Below are 17,901 nucleotides of genomic sequence, written 5' to 3'. Positions count from 1 at the left end.
GTATAATATACTTACACGAGCAACGTTGAAATTTTGCACGACGGGTATAGTTATGTTACATTGTCCCGGCAAAACAACCGGTCGACCCAATGGTATATCAGGTAGATAGAAGCAGGCGCGAGCCGATTGGTCAATATTCTGGTAGTAACGGTTCTCAAGAACTACGTTGTTGGCCATCACATTGTTTATTGCCGTGTTGGCCGCTGCAGATAACTGTTTCGTACGGCTAAGCTTCCAGCTGAAAACTGTGGTAGAAAATTGTCTTATAATACTGCATCTTTAGTGAAACCTATTAACTAAATGAGATATACTTTAAGAAAATTCGTTAGGTTGTATTAGTTCATTTGAAGTAATGTAGTTCTTTAACTTTAAAGATGCTGGAAGAAAATGATCATATATCTATATATATAAAATAAAGTTGTGTTAGTTACACCATTTATAACTCAAGAACGGCTGAATCGATTTGACTGAAAATTGGTGGGCAGGTAGCTTAGAACCAGGAAAAGTACATAGGATAAGTTTTACCCCGTTTTCTATTTTTTTTATTCCGCGCGGACGGAGTCGCGGGTAAAAGCTAGTACTCATATAATACTCATGCTCACCTTTTCTGAAGTCACTTCCATCGTTGATACAGCTGTACGCTAAAGCGAAGTCGTTGTAATTTATACTGAGAATCCAGAATGGAATAACGACCTCTGAAAAAAAAAAATAGTTTTGTAGAATGTTGTAAAAAATGAATATAAATTTTTCGACTTTAACGATGTTAAAAAGTAAAAAAATTATGACTTTTCTTGCATCTCAGAATTTTTTTGCCATCCTATGTGATAAATATTCTGCTAGATGGCGTTGATTTCATAAAATATACAACGAATATCAAGAAGTTAAGCATCATGTTACCGTGGGTTTCGAAGACCAAAATCTCAGTTAAAAATATATTGTCAAAAATAGTAATCGGGATGCGATTAAAATATGTTTTATACAGATATTTTGGTCTCAGAAATCCACGGGTAGTTTAGCAATACATATATTTAACAGTGGCAACCGCAACAACAATATTTGTTGGGTGCATGAATGGGCCGGCTCGCACCACACAGAAGACAGACGTCAAGTGGAGGCAATTCCGCGTTTCATCTGATGAGTATGTTTCAGTAAATCCAGGTGGCCGTTTGCTCGTTTGCCACCTTTTGATATAAAAAAAATTAACGTACCTCCAGTATTTGTTCGAATTCTCAAGTTTAATCTACCGCTTGAATCTGTCGACTCAAATGCTAGAACCGAATTTGTAAGTCCGAGTAATTGATCGGTAACACTGGAAGACACCAGGTTCAATGTGTTGCCAGTGCCAGCGGTGTAAGTGTGGTTCACACACTGACCCGTCTGCTGTTCTTTAGGGTATGCTTCCACTTCGTACCATACACCTTGGAACTGAAAGACATCAAATTCATTATTACAATAGCTCGCTCACGACTCCGTCCGCGCGGAATTAAAATAAAGAGCAATAAGTAGCTTATGTGTTTTACAAGACTATCATCTACATCTATGCCTAATTTCATCAAGATCCTTTGAGGCGTTCTGGAGATACCTTCAAACTGTACCTCAAACTGTAAGTAGTAAAGCCTATGTTTCTCCTACGTATATCAGCAGCTCGAGAAGTAAAACTAGAAAATGAATATGGTGTAAGGCTTGTGGCACTTATTATTAACTCGAACTAGAAATGATTAATTTCACCAGTGTTAAGAGATGGAAAGATAATTTTAGTTTACCTGCTGCATTGAAAATCCTGCCACGACAGGAACATTTGGGTCACACTGTCCGGGGAAGCGAACAGGAACGTCAGTCTGCGGCTCGGGGTAATAGAAACAACCCGCGGGACTCTGATCTTTCGCCACGAAATACCTTTGATCTAATACTTGGACGTTATTTATAACTGCATTCATCGCAGTGTTGTTAGCTGGAGACAGTTGCTTTGTTCTACTCAATTTCCATGCGTATACTGAAATTATTGAAATAGTATTAAACTAGCTGTCACCCGTAAGTTGGTCAGCGTGGAAATAAGAAAAAATTACTCAGTTTGTAGTTACCTTGTCTTTGGTCATTGCCTATATTTGTGCAAGTATATACTAACGAATAGCTGACATAATCAGTGTCAAGAACCCAGTAATCAGTTGTGGTAGTGACTGTAATAGAAAAAAATTAGTAAGTATACGAAGATGGCAGTTAACATAAATTCTCGGATTAAAATTGGTGTTCTTTTTTCATGTTATGTTGTCAGTTGTCGTGTTGAGGTTTGTGTCTACTATTTTATTTATTTAATATCTAAAACCTCCTACGAATAAGGGCCAATGTGTAAATTGCCAACTTTTTAGGAGAAGGTCTCAAAGTTTCAACCACATACTTGTAGACAAATAAGTAGCATTGGCCCTTTTAATTTAGCAAAAAATAATAGTTAACTTGTAAATGTGTATTGTTTAACACATGTTGTTAACTAAGAGGTAGCTTTTAACACAAAAAAATTAAAACCGTCAAATTGTTTCTTTGAGCCTTAAGAACGTAGGACCCATTGAAATATTTGTCATCCCTTTCAATCTCTTTGAAGGAGTGGAGACAAAAATACTTATTTATAAAGATACTTACGATTCGTGCCGGCGATTGGGAATGAAACTTTGAGTTTAGCAGTTCCGTCAGTAGCTGCGAGTACAGCTACACCTTCCATAATGTCCAATCTCTGGTTGATGACTTGAGTATTGAAAACATGAACTATCCCACCGGTCAATGTGTATAGAGCGTTCACACAAGATCCGGTTTGAAATACTGATGGATACGACTCGATATCATGCCATAAACCCATGTACTGAAAATAATAAATTAATAGACTAGATAAATTAAAGACTTTATAAAAGGCACTTCTTAAATAATACACTCATATAATATTTAACATAAGCTTTAACGGTTCAGGATAATGATCAAGATCTCTTTTTCACTGAGTAAACTAGTCACGCACGATGGCTGTTTCTTTTTTATGACGGCCCAGTGGAAATCCTACTTACAATGCTCAAACGTGTATGTTGATTCGCATTGTTAACTTGTTATTCCTTGATTATTTGTACATGATTAGTTCATATGCCGATGATCTAGCTCTTCTGGGTGAGAGTAAAGTGGAAGTGGAATGCTCGGTTCGAGCTCTAATATCCAAAGCTTCTAGGGTTTGGCTCAATCTTAACTATGATAAAATGGAATATCTCCACATGAAACGCTATAGAAATACGATACAAAAGCGTGAAGATCTACGCGGAGGAGATATTTTTCTCAGTGGGACCACTAAGTTCAAGTACCTAGGATGCACTATAACGGATGCCAACACACGATAAGAGGAAATTAACATCCTGATTCACAACGCCCTCTGCACAAGGTATTAGTGTCGAAGCTACTGAGCAGAAGGACCAAAATGCGAATATATAGAACTTTAATAAGAACGATCTTGATATACGGCTGCGAGGCTTGGAAATTGACCCTTAAAGAGGAGAATATGCTTCTAGTGGCGAAAAGAAAAATAATGCGTAAGTTCTTGGGCCCAACGCAAAGAGAAGACGGCAGCTGGAGAGCCCACTACAATGCAGAAATTGAGACGCTGCTGGGTGATCATAGGAGAAGCCAAAGACTCCGTTGGCTTGGCAAACTTATGAGGATGGGGGATGACCGGAAAGCCAAAGAATCGTATCTCGGGACCCCGACTGGCCGTTGAACTATCGGCCGGCACAGATACCGCTGGCCAGACGCCGTAGAGCTAGACCTGGTGCAGCTACAAGCGATGGACTGGCAGGAGATGGCACAGGACAGGCGACTCTGGCGATGTCTTGTGTCGGAGGCCAAGACCCACTTTGGGTCGCTGCGCCAGCGGAGTAAGTAAGTTCATATTACATTCATTAGCACGAAGTTCCTCCGGTACACAAGGAAACGTAAATCTTCTAAACCCGATAATTTTAGTCGCTTAGCGACTTAAGCGGTACGATGACTTAGATACAGCGCGTTGTTGACGTTTCTATCTGTCATTGTTAGAGCCAGTCGCTCTCGACTTGTTTGTCAAGAAAAGTTGCTGCGATTTTCAAGATGGCGGAGCAAATCTACACAGTTTACATGTAGTTGCTTTGCCTGTAAAGGCCGAATAGACAAACTTGCGTCGATGATTTAATGTTGTGCGTACGGAGCGCGCGCAACGCATTTCTTGCGACGCAGTCAAACAATATTAGTTATAACTATTTACGTTGCTTTAAGTACGAAGCGCCCTAATTAGTTAATACTTAGTTCGTACTTACTCTGTCAGGTTGGAAGGCAGGCATCGCAGGTATACTCATGTTACATTGTCCAGGGAACACGACTGGCTGTCCCGCAACTAGGTCGGGGAAGTAAAAGCATGCCGCATCGGATTGGTCAGTTTGTTGATAGAATCTAGTGTTCAAATCAATTTCAGATCTAATCAGTTCGTTAACAGCTTGCTGTGATGCTACTGATAATTGTCTTTGCCTGCTGAGGATCCAACTTCGCACTAAAATTGAAAAAAAAAAAATGAGCTATTATTTGTAATTTAGTATAAGGAATAAAATATTTCATATGAAGGAAAAAGAATGTTCTTTTTTTAATTAGTTAAAAAACCAGCAAATGCGTTACGAAATACGAATGAAACTAGGTTCTTATTATCAAGAAATATTACCTCGTCTCCGATTATTTTCAAGATTGACACAGTTGTAAGAGACGGCATAATTATCGTAGTCAGTCGACAAAATCCACAATTCCGCTGTTGAAAAAACTGTAGAGAAAAGCAATAAAATATATAAAATCATACTAATATTATAAATGCGAATGTTTAGAGAAAGAGATGGATGTATGTTTGCGTGCTATGCCCATAACAGCTCAACGGATTTTGATGAAATTTGTTGTAGGTGTAGGACATAGTCTGGAAGAACACGGCTACTAATTTTTTTTTTTTAATCCGCGCGGACGGAGTCGAATGCACAGCTAGTATTAAATAAATACTCTTCTGTATGTCACGTGGATAGTTAGATAATCCTTGCTAAAAGTTTATGTCATGTTTATGTAATACAATCTATTGTTCGTAATTTTATTGATATCCTTTGTAGCCCCAACTTGGTAACTACGGTAGAACGTGTGCAATCAATTATCATTCCTATGTAAAAGAATGAAGGATCATTTTTAAATGTTAAAAATCTATATAAAATTAAGTTATCAGTCTTCCCTCGTGTCATGTTGATAAGAATGTTTTTGACAGATTTATATGAAAAAATATGTATGAAAGAAAATAACATCTGATGTGTAATAACAACTTAGAGCCATTACAAATAAAAATATTGATAACCCCCAATAAACATGTTTTCAGAAAGATGATTACAATTACTTGTTTATGAATTTTGAGAGTTGTTACAGTTTTAACAGCTTTTTTAGTGTTTTATTGTAACTTTCAAGGGTTACTTTATTTTATAGTCCTGATCGTGAGTTTGCATTACTAGTTCGTACATAGACTACATCTTTATCGGAATCATACTCGTACTTTTAGTGTGACATGTGTACCTACCTAATGTTACATGAAATAATTATTTAATTAATATACGTACTAAATTAATATAATAATTAATTAATTAATTTAATTATTTTAATTAATTAATATAATTATATTAATTAATAATAATTAATCAATTAATTTAATTAATATCATTATAAATTAACTAATTTAATTAGCATCATTATTAACTAATTAATTTCATTATTTTAGTAGTTTAATTTATTTATTATGTATGGAAATTATGAAATGGAATTCATTAATTTAGTATGTGAATTCGACAAATTAAATATAATTCGATATAAGAAATAAGAAACTACTAAGTCTGTAATAGAATTCTTTTTATACAAATTTTCAGCCTTCCTATTTTTAGTACAAAAGGGATAAGTTAATTAATATCCTAAATGAAGGGGTGTTCACTTGGGTCAATCAAACTGGGTTTGGGGTCGAATCAAACGGCCCAATGGATTTTTAAACAACCAAATGTGGATTACATTTAACACATTAATTATGAGGGTAAATTTATTTAACACGGTCTAGTTAAGTAAGTCATTTTGTATCTATAATTACGAAATTACTAAACAGCCAGCTGAGTCATGAGATTGAATTGATAACAGTTATAAACGTTATCCACACATTACATGAGTATTGTATTAAACACACCTTACACAATTGTTTGTAGTGTCCGACATCATCTATCTATCTTTTCTATCTATATCTTATATATATCTATATATATAAAAGAAAGTCGTGTTAGTTACACTATTTATAACTCAAGAACGGCTGAATGGATTTGACTGAAAATTGGTGGGTAGGTAGCTTAGAACCAGGAAATGGACATAGGATAATTTTTACTACGTTTTCTATTTTTTTATTCCGCACGGACGGAGTCGCAGGTAAAAGCTAGTTTACAATATAGACCTAATTGTGAACACTACAGATATTTATTACTTAGTAGGTTGAACATGCCACTAGAGTGTCGGTAGCTCAGGGGTTAGGCACTTGACTTGGAATCTACAGGTCCTGGGTCCGAATCCCGCCATTTACTGATGTGTTTTTCGATTATCCACTTACATATGTACATTTATCCGACGTTCTTACGCTGAAGGAAAACACCATGATGCAATCTGCACATATCTGAGAAAAAATTCAAAGATATGTGTGAAGTCAACCAACCCGCACTTGGCTAGTTTAGTTGACTATGGCCTAATGACTAATGTTGACATTCCTAACTTAGGGTCCGCTCTGGCCTCTACTCTCTCTCATACAATAAAGGTCAGACCAGTCAAGTGCACCGTAATCTATGTCCTCTACAGGGTCAGCAGTTTGTTGGCAGGTACTACATTTATTGATTATACTAATTAACTAGCTGTTGTCAGCGACTTCGTTAGCGTGGAATTAAAATAAATAGCCTAAGTTACTCCTGTTTACTTAATCTACCTTCCAGTAAAAATCCGGTCTTATCGGTTTAGCTATTTCGGAGATTTCCCGGAACAAACGTGGCCTTGAATTGCACATATAGACAGACAGACAAAATTTTTAAAAAGTGGTTTTACGTTATCAAAACAAACATATCATGTGTACGAAATATGTTTATATTTGTTTCGATATTACAGACAGATACTCCAATTTTATTACTATATAGGTGTCTCGCGTTTTCACTAAAGAAGCCTGGTGATTTTGCTCGGCTTCTACGAGTATTAGTATGATGTTTAAAAGCGTGTAGCATTTATCAAGCAGCCAAATTCAATGATTTTTTTTTTGAATTTTCATTGGTTCATTCTGAGATCAAAACAATTGAAATTTTCTGATTCACTAGTAAATATGAATTTATGTTTTCCTGGTTATGTCGTTAATTTTATAGCTTTGATTATTGTAGATATTAAATTAATGTCTCACGGTTATGTTGTGCAATAATGTGTTCTAAATACTTACTATTAGGTGCTACTTCTAAGTTGACAATTAATTTAGCGGATCCATCAGTAGTGCTTACAGTTGCTCTGCCACTGATAGTTTGTAATCTTTGATTGACCACTTGACTATTGAGAACGGTGACACCGCCGTCTGATAACGTGTATTCAGCTCGGGTACAAGATCCTCCTTCGTTTTCTGTGTAATATTTTGATATTTGATGCCATACTCCAGTAAACTGAAATCATAATTTGTCTTTACTATTGAATTAAATTTTTATATATAAGACTAGAGTTTGCCAGCGACTTCACTCGCACGGGATAAGCAAACTTAAATAGTACATTACGTGTTATTCGAAGATTTTTCTATATCTGTCCCAAATTTTAAAATTAAATATTAAATGTTGCACAGCTATCTATTAAATATTTTTAAGCAAAACGGAAACCGTACATAATTCCAGAAACATATGTCTATTTGATCTACCATTATTTTACATTTATACAAAATTTCATCGAGATCCATGAAGCCGTTTTAGAGATACATGCAAAAAACATTGAACTAAATATTATCATCTCCAATACTAGTAAGATTTTTGAATTAAAGTTTTCTAAGATTTAAATTGATAACATTTTAATCATGTTAAAAGAATTTCACCTTCGTAATATCTTCGTTAACAAGATAGTAAAAATGTATCAATAATATTATTGAAGAAAGATAAATTTAATGAGCGAAAATTTATCTTAATGTTATTGTAAATGTGGAGTGTTATAAAGTCATTGTTATTGATGTAATATTTTTATATTGTAAAGGTATAATCTATTAATTCAAGAGGCAGGGATAATAGTGAGAACGAAAGAGTTAATTTGTAACAAACAATTATTAACCTTCTACCGTAACATTAGTGAAGAAGGCAGATAAAACTAAACCACTTCTTCAAAATCGAAAAATGTGTACTAGTTTAATTCTCACCCTAGCGACGTTGAAGTTGGTAACAACACTCATATTTGTGTTACATTGTCCGGGAAGTATAACAGATTCGTTGTTTGGGATTTCTGGTAGGACGTAGCAGGCGTTTTCCGAATGGTTGATTCTGGTTAAGTCCGAAGTGTCGATACCAAGAAGGTTGTTTATGGTCGTGTTAACAAGCGCTTCCATCATCTCGGTGGGATATGAAGTCGCCCGTCCCAACTGCCAAAGGTATACTGGAAGATATCAAATTTCAAAATAGGTAAAGATATAAATTCTAGTGCATCAATTTATTATTCTATTCCATAGAATTATATCTCTAATAATATAAATGTGTGATTTTTTTTAATGTAAAAAAACTGTTTTTAAGAAGAAAAAACATTAATATCTCACCCCTTCGCTGCACATTTCCAATGTTTTCACATGCGTAACCAACAGCAAAATTGTCATAGTCCGTAGTCAGGATCCAAAAATCAACAGCTGCAAAAAATATAAAATTTTACTTTAAATGACTTTGCCAATATATGGGCCAACCCCTCAAACGGGTATAAGACAGTTTTTCATGCGTTAGATGTCTTTAGATTAGTACTTATCGGAGACACTACGGGACACAATCATCTAGATTTCTTTTTTTTAATTTATCTGTTAATTGATAGGATTAAGACTTAGAAAACAGATTTTTTGAATACAAACATCATCATCTCACTACATGTCCTCATTTAAGGGCACGAAGCCTGTCCTAAGACAGAGGTGATAAGGCCATAGTAAACCACGCTGGCTCAGAGCGGGTTGGTGTATCAAATATGAAACAGTAAAGTTTGCGATGGTATTATGTACGATATTTGTATTCTTACGATTCTGCACGCCATTAAGTCTGAGCGTGTATTTCGCAGTGCCCTGTTCAACTGTTGCTGTGCCGGTGATTTCTTCATAGAAGTTATTATTGACAGCTGTGTTTGCTACATTGATAACATTGTTGTTTTGAGTCAATGAGAGAACCGCACAGTCGCCATTTTGTAGGTTATTATCTGCCCTGGCGATGCCATACCACGTGCCAAGGAACTAAAACAAAAACATGAATTGTTGGAATTGAATGAAAATATATTTGTAAATTGACTGTATTAAGTAATTACTACATTAAATAAAATGAGTCCGTTTATCACTAATCTTTGATAAATTACTGTTTTTAAAAGCATACCCTTAAACGTTAACAGTTACATGCCATTTTAGATCCCAAACTCTACTGACAAGAACTTATTGAGAGAACAATTAACTTAGTTATCGTTAGTGAACTAAACTAAATCTACATGATCAGTCCGACAAATAGAGGGATTAAAAATCTAAGAAACATTTCTTTCATAAAATCGTGATCCTTTGCCTAGACCTGTCACATTCTTGTTTGCCTCAGTGCTTTATTGTAGGTCCTCACTGTTTTTCTTGAATCTATTGTTTATAAGGTCGGCTCTGTTTGGCCTGTCTGGTCTTTTCTATGTTGTTATTTACTAACGCTATTGAGTTTATTGTATGGATATTATCACAACATGAAAATTCGTTTTAAAACAATGTTCCTCATTCGATTAACTTGGAATCAAGTCTTATAAGATCTTATCCAAGTACCGGGTGAAGATAATTTTTTTTATCTATGTAGATACGAAGTTAAAACGTCGTTTTTCACATACTAGGGCTCCACCTAGAATTTATCTTTTTAACGATGTCAAGGTTGACATAAAGTTCTAAGAAATAGATAATTAAATCTATTTGAAATGAATGTGACAAGGAGAAATTTATTTAAGAACGTGATGAGTATACACCGGTAGAAGTAAGACTAGGAAGAGATGGATGGATTCCGTAAGAGATAACATGATGGAGAATATATATATAATAAGATATATAATAAAGAAGAATATATAAGAAGTAATGACTCAGATGAAAACGTGGAGCCCGATGGAGTGCTGCACAAATTTTGTCGACGACGATACGATTGCACTTGTCACAAACATCCGTGCTAGGCCCATTGTCCTGATATTTATACTGTACCAAGCCGACATAAAATATCGCTTTCAAAAATGTATGCAGTTGTGGAATCGCGATTTGAGATGACGATAAAAGAGTAAACAAGGTTGATAGGACGAAAAAGACGAAAGAGGTTGTAATCATGAGAATAAAAGACCAAAGAACATGTTTTAAATATTTTTAAAACATGTAACTACAAGTAACTTGCTGTCAACCACTACTCCGTCTGCGCGGAATAAAAAAAAAACTTAACAAGTAGCCTATGTGTTCTTCCAGACTATGTTCTACATCTATGCCAAATTTTAATAAAATCCGTTGAACCGTTCCGGAGTTCTATCCATCTAAACATTCGCGTTTATAATATTACTAATATTTTTTGTGATTGTGTAGTCACTGTTTGCCTTGAAGAGACATTTACAACTTCACCGGGCTTGAGGTGGCCGGGCGCAGATGGCGCTTAGCCTAAACCTCGTTTAAGAGTAACTAGGCTCGAGGGCTCCCTCAGGAGCTTCGGCTCGGGCTGTTACTTCATTATTATTATCGGATTGGAGATTATTATTCTACAGCTAAACAATAAAAAGGTAAATAGTGGTAGACGCCAGCAACAACAACATCCGTTGCACGAATCGGCCGGCTCGCCCGGTGAAATACCACGACCACACAGAAGACAGGTGTGAAGTGGAAGTAATTCCGCGTTTCGTCTCATGAGTGTGGTGCCGGAGGCCTAATTTTAGTCCTCTTTCCCTTCCCCCTTTCTTAGAAGGAAAGGATGTGAAGGGAAGTGGATTTGATGGAGGAGGAGATGCATAGGAAGGTTAAATATTCTCTATTTGTGCGTCTCTTCCTTCGTCGATTGAGGTTAGGCAATGCATCTGCTATTGCGTATGTCTATGGGCAACGGTCATTTCGCCATTTCGGCTAATTAATGTGGCCGCTTGCTCGTTTGCCACCTTGTAATAAAAAAAATAAGGAAGGTAAAATAAGGCTTGTAGGTAATCCATTTGTGATATCAAAAATGTTTTAAGTAATGATAAAAGGAAACCTAATACCCTGATATCAGAATGAATCAGTCCGGACACAATTTAAATCTTTTCGATTACATGGACACATTTGAGTACATAAATTATTTACGATGTTTCTTTTTAGGATTTTGAATGTAATATCCTACATTTTTTTAGGACAATTAGTTAGCCTGAATTATACATATAATGGGCATTATTACGGTGAAGGAACAGCGTGATACCTGCACACATAATTCTATAGAAAAAAAATAGGTGATTTTGATTTTTTTTGATGTTTTTCGATTTAAAATAAAAAGCTCCAATTACGAAAATTAGAGTATTTCATTCACAACATTTTGAAAACTACACTTAACATAGTCGAACATGCAGGAAACCTCTATAAACAAGAGTAATTGTACTGTCCCGACGGACGTCCTTCATAAGCGAAAAACTCGCGTTGGAGAGAAACCTTTATAAACGAGATAAATTCTTTTTATTTATAGCTATTCATCACACTTTTGTCACAAGTAATTAATAAGTTTATTATCGAAATATCTAAAATTGTATAAATCTATATATATAAAAGAAAGTCGTGTTAGTTACACTATTTATAACTCAAGAACGGCTGAATCGATTTGACTGAAAATTGGTGGGCAGGTAGCTTAGAACCAGGAAACGGACATAGGATAATTTTTACCCCGTTTTCTATTTTTATTCCGCGCGGACGGAGTCGCGGGTAAAAGCTAGTAAGATTATATTTATTTGATACGATCTAATTGAAAATCACATAGTAACAACAAAATAGCTTACCCGTGAAGAATTAAAATTCGTCTGCAAGGCGATATTCGGATTACACTGTCCAAATTGTACCAACTGTGCACTGCTTAATCCTAATGTACTAAAAATTATTAATATTCTAGTAATCATATTGAGATCATATTTACCGATCACAACACTCAACAGTTCTAACTATAGAAATGGCGATATATTTTTTAAATTATCACATTTATACGAAATCTTATCATTAGATTTATCTTCAGTCGGCATTATGAGCTAATCGAAATGAATTCATATCGCAAAAGAATGTGGAATCGACTTTCTATCTCTATGAAAATATGAGTAACAACTGATTGTTTGTGACTAGAGTAAATGAGTGGTCATTTATGACCCTTAAACCCATTGACAATTTTATATTAGTAATTATTTTTTAAAGTCTAAGAGTAAAGGCAAATGACAATTGTCTTCATTGCAGGATGATCGCAGGACCGGTCGATTTTGTGTCAATTTCAATGGTTGTTATGTGATTTTTGATTCCAGAAAAGGCCTTAAGCTTATCCTAAGTTAAGAATGATTAAGGATTTGACAACCACGCTGGCACAATGCAATATACAATACCTTGAATTTCTTCGCAGATATTTTCTGCAATTTTAATAGTTTTAGAGTCCGCAGCAGCGTTAGCTGCAGCATGAATGGCCTCCGACCGAGTGTGCCGGAGGCCAAATTATAGTCTTCTTTCATTTCCCACCCTTTACTCAATAGGAAATAGCTTTTTCCCGCGTCTCCGTCCCCGCGGAATTAAAAAGAAAAGGAAATGGGATAAGATTAACGTCTGATCCCGTATGTCCGTTTCCTGGTTCTAAGCTACCTCCTCACCCATTTTAAATTGGTAGGGAGCCGTTCTTGAGTTACAAATAGTGTAACTAACACCAATTTCTTTTATATACCTACAAGCTGTCGTCCGCGTCTCTGTCCGCGCGGCATTAAAAAAAAAGCCAAATGTCACAAAGATCCACGAGTCGTTCCGGAGATATCTTCAAACAAACATCCATCCATTCATCCATCTATCCATCTAAACTTTCACATTTATAACATTAGTAAATTACGAAGATATAAAGCGGAGGAGTCGACGTACAGGGAAAACATCCACTTTCAGTGCGTCAGTTTCTGTGTCTATTGAATGTAGGCAACGCAACTAGAAACTTTTAACGTCTTGCAGTCTATGGGTAGAGGTCACTTCGCTATTTTAGCGAAATTAGATGGCCGTTAACTCGTTCTACTATTTAAATATGCAGTTTGCATCACGAAGTTTTACTATTCCAGTTGTACTTTACGCTAATTGATAAATCTTTTACTTATTTCTATGAAAAATAAATAACACTATTTGTATTCGAAGTTAACTAGGACATGCAGTTTATAAAAAATATTTATATTATTTACCAGTATTTGTATTATTTCTGCAAGTGTCAAGTAAACATGTCGATTGTGTCTCTTTATCTGACGTGTTTGTCACTACACAATTTTTATGTTAAGTAATATAAATCGTTAAAAATTTTGAGAGACATTATAATAAAGGAATCATGTATGATCATGCGGTGATGGTACCAACTAGTTTCGTACTCGTCGGGGGTCCATATTCACTCACCCTGAAGATGTGAGCCCATGATAAATGTGCAAGTGAAAATGGACCCCTGATGGGTCCGAAACTAGTCGGTGCCATCACAGAACGATCATAAGTAAGTTAAGTTCTTAATTAATTTAAGAAATAAAGGTATTGGTTAGGGTACTAATAATACTAATTTATATGAAACTTTTAATTCTATAAACATAATAACCGAGTCTAGAGATCGTAATTACAGTTGTGAGTTGCGTAGCGGAAACTTTATTATTTTCAACTTTAAAGGACTGTCTTATATAGAAAGTCAACTCTAAAAAGACATGTCTGTTGCTGCATTCCGAAGGACTTTTTAAAACATTCGAAGACAAACTTCAAGTGGAAGTCATTCCGCTTTTTGTCTGATGAGTGTGCCTAATGTTAGTCCTCTTTCCTTTAACTTCCTTTTATTATAAGGGAAGTATGGGAAAGGGAGGATGATTTGACAGAGGATGCATAAGCTGCAACAAATGCAGATATTAGGTTACGGTCACTTCGCTATTTTGGCGAATTCAAGTGGCCGCTTGCTCGGTCGCCACCTTTTGCTATAAAAAAAAGATTCTATGGAACAAAAAATATTCCAGTACCAACAATTAAGGTGCGGTAAAATCTTGTAGTTTAAAAGATTGTCAGTAAATTACCGATAGATAAGAACATAAACCTACACAATAAACTAAATCCTTTCTGTGATAAGTTAAACATATGTGTCAAACCTAAATATAGTTAGTTTATGTACTTTGACTCATTTAAGCTGGTCGGGGGTTTTCTTAATCAGAAGTATTGTAATATATTAAATCATTAGACGATTATCAGAGTGTTTTAACATTATGAACCAAGAAATAACAATATATTATTGCATGATTGTTGCTAAGTAAACCAACAATTATACATATTTTAAATATTAGTAGTTCTTCGTCCACGGAGTCCAAAAATATCAACATTTTAACTATTTATTTAAGCTTTGTACGCAATATAATTTTTGTAACATTAGATTAGAATATATGAAAAGGTGGCAAACGACCAAACAGGCACCTGAATTCGCCGAAACAGAGAGGCGACCGTTGCCCATGGACATTCGCAAATGCAGATGCGTTGCCAACCTTTTATCAACGGAGAAAGGGACGCACAGAAAGAGGACATTTCCCCTTCCTATGCATCCCCTCTTCCGTTCAATCCACTTCTTCTTTTCATCCTTTCCTAATAATAAATGTGAAGGGGAAGAGGACTAAAATTAGGCCTCCGGCACCACACTCATCATACGAAACGTGGAATTACTTCCACTTCACGCCTATCTTCTGTGTGGTCGTGGTATTTCACCAGGCGAGGCCAATTCGTGTAATGGATGTTGTTGTTGCTGGCGTCTACAACTGTTACAAAGTTTAGAAAAGTCCTTTTTTTTAGTGTTTATCTTTCTAATAATACAAACATCTGTGTAATTTAAGTTTACAGGCCAAGCAGTTTGGATTGAGCATTGGAACGCAAGGATTTAAATTATCAGTTTTTAAAATAATCAATTTTATTTAAAAACAAAAAATTATCAGTAATAAATCACTATAGGTGTGCGTGATGAAAAAACATTTGTATCGTCGGGCCGAAAATTCATATTCCTTAGGTATAAAAAAAATGCCAGATTCAATGCGCTTATCAACATTGTTTTCACAAATTATCAATTAGAATTCACTAGAATCGTACGAGTGGGTATTGTGATAATGTTTTCGTGACATCAGACGCATTCTAAATATTACTCAATATTTTTTTTTATTTCACTGTCTGCATTATACCATTTAATTTTTTTTTGTTAGAGATAATTAACGATGAAGTCAAACAAGACTAGCATCTACAAGTGGACGAGATATAAAAACTGGAGGTCTCAGATACCTTCCTTTATTGCTTTAAACTTTGTAGGTCGTCATAAAATATAATTACGAATACTTACGGTTGCTTAATTAACAATGAAAAAAAAAATAACATAAGACATTGTATTTGTTTCCTTTTAACGTCCCTGTGTTCCCAGGGTTAGACGACTTGCGAAAAATCTAAGGAATGCCTCGTCTACACTTTGACCGTTGCCCATTAATCATTAAATTAAATTCAGAAGTATTTTTTCTGAAGTTCTTGCGATGGTTGTATTATTCTGTGAAGCTTGTTTATATTTGTTAAACCAACAATGGCAATCGAAAGGCGAGTGTCTATATGAACAATTAAAAGAAAAAATAAGGAATGTTGCAGCTACGTGCGTCATTCAAACAATGACGTACATTGAAACATGTTCAACTATAAGTTCCTTTGTTATTTTTTAATTGTCTCGATAGTATTGGTACGACATTTAGTTTTTTTTTGTTATCAAGTTGCCCTGCAACTATCATCTGTGGCAAGCTTTTATTTTAATGCAGAAGGCGAACAAGCAATCAGCCATCTAATTATGGCATATTATGTTTAAAGGTTGCATATGCTTTGCCAATCTTTGATAGAGAGGGGTAGAAAATTCCCCGCTTCCCTTCCATTCTCTCCTTAAAAGAAAAGGGTGGACTAGAATTTGATTCCGTCACACACTCATCAGACGGAACACGTACATATTTAATTCCACTTCACATCTGTCTTCAGTGTGCTCTTGGTACTGCACTGGGAGAACGGGATATTCATGCTTTAACTTCAATTGATTTAAAATCTTGTTTTTAAACCAGCGGCTTACTGGGAAAGATCATCACTAGTATGATATGAAATTCAATGCAAATTAGACGTACAAAAGTTACGGTGAAGGAAAATATAGTGATGCCTGCACATATCTGCAAAGAAATTCAAATATATGTGTGAAGTCAACCAACCCATATTGTGCCGGCGTAATTGACTATGGCCCAGTTACTTAGGGTAGGGCTCCGTGCTCCTCAGTGAAAACGTATAATGGGCTAATGATGATGATGATGATGATTATTTCACAAGAACTGTAAACGAATATAGTGCAGTAGAGGACAACGTTAATTTATTGTTTTAATTTTGAGGGCAAACGTTCATAGAACTTGATAATCTATATATTCTTATTATATATATAAAAGAAAGTTGTGTTAGTTACACCATTTATAACTCAAGAACGGCTGAATCGATTTGACTGAAAATTGGTGGACAGGTAGCTTAGAACCAGGAAACGGACATAGGATAATTTTTACCCCGTTTTCTTTTTTTTTTTTTTATTCCGCGCGGACGCAGTCGCGGGAATAAGTCTATCTATATATATAAAAGAAAGTTGTGTTAGTTACACTATTTATAACTCAAGAACGGCTGAATCGATTTGACTGAAAATTGGTGGTCAGGTAGCTTAGAACCAGGAAACGGACATAGGATAATTTTTACCCCGTTTTCTATTTTTTTATTCCGCGCGGACGGAGTCGCGGGTAAAAGCTAGTAACTTATAAATGCCGGCGCCAAAGCAGACATCGATTAATAACAACAATAATCAGTACTTCTGTGAAAGTTTACGTAAACAATTCACTAAATCAATAAATTAAAATATATGAATGATTCTAATATTAGGAACATTTTAGGAACATTACATGTTCTGATCTTAATAGTAACTTGCTGAAGAATTGGATATAAGGAGTTTCCGTAACCGATGAGTTTATACAATCTAGAACCGAAGTTCACATACTACTTTCTCGTAGATCTTTTTCAAAATTTAATTGTTACTGTTAAGCCTCTGTTTCTTGATCTTCTAAACTTTCAACTTATTTTCCGTCATCGCATGCTACGCCGGGTCTCCAAGAGTGAGAAGTGATGGAGTTTGAACCACTCCAAATGGAAATTTGCAATCTCTGCATCCCCCCTCCCCCGGGTTAAAGGCTTAAATAGTATGATTCATGTCCTAGATATTTGTTATCTGATATAATAATGCGGATGAGTCACGTTTGTATGTTGCTATGATAAGCTTTCGAATTATTTGTACTGTGTGCGTCAAATCAACCAAATGGGTAGGGAATAAACGTCCTCGACTGTACCATATTTTGGCTAATTAG

General features: G+C 35.4%; 1 protein-coding gene across 1 annotated transcript in view; it reads right to left on the bottom strand.

The window, feature by feature from the left end:
- The window catches only part of LOC106712067, a 29,356-nt gene extending 16,929 nt beyond the window's left edge, over positions 1-12,427 (bottom strand). Inside the window, exons 1-13 of the mRNA XM_045681959.1 lie at positions 12,274-12,427; positions 9,304-9,511; positions 8,843-8,929; positions 8,453-8,685; positions 7,508-7,721; positions 4,709-4,804; positions 4,314-4,543; positions 2,635-2,851; positions 2,082-2,177; positions 1,764-1,993; positions 1,209-1,425; positions 603-695; positions 16-245 (exon numbers count right to left, since the gene is read on the bottom strand). Of these exons, the coding sequence (XP_045537915.1) occupies positions 16-245; positions 603-695; positions 1,209-1,425; positions 1,764-1,993; positions 2,082-2,177; positions 2,635-2,851; positions 4,314-4,543; positions 4,709-4,804; positions 7,508-7,721; positions 8,453-8,685; positions 8,843-8,929; positions 9,304-9,511; positions 12,274-12,390 (2,268 nt within the window). The 5' untranslated portion in view covers positions 12,391-12,427. The remainder of the gene's footprint in view (positions 1-15; positions 246-602; positions 696-1,208; positions 1,426-1,763; positions 1,994-2,081; positions 2,178-2,634; positions 2,852-4,313; positions 4,544-4,708; positions 4,805-7,507; positions 7,722-8,452; positions 8,686-8,842; positions 8,930-9,303; positions 9,512-12,273) is intronic.
- Between the last annotated feature and the right edge of the window lie 5,474 nt (positions 12,428-17,901).

The sequence above is a fragment of the Papilio machaon genome, chromosome 17, assembly GCF_912999745.1.
Source record: "Papilio machaon chromosome 17, ilPapMach1.1, whole genome shotgun sequence".
Classification (NCBI taxonomy): Eukaryota; Metazoa; Arthropoda; class Insecta; order Lepidoptera; family Papilionidae; genus Papilio; species Papilio machaon.
This window is presented reverse-complemented; position numbering and strand designations above follow the sequence as displayed.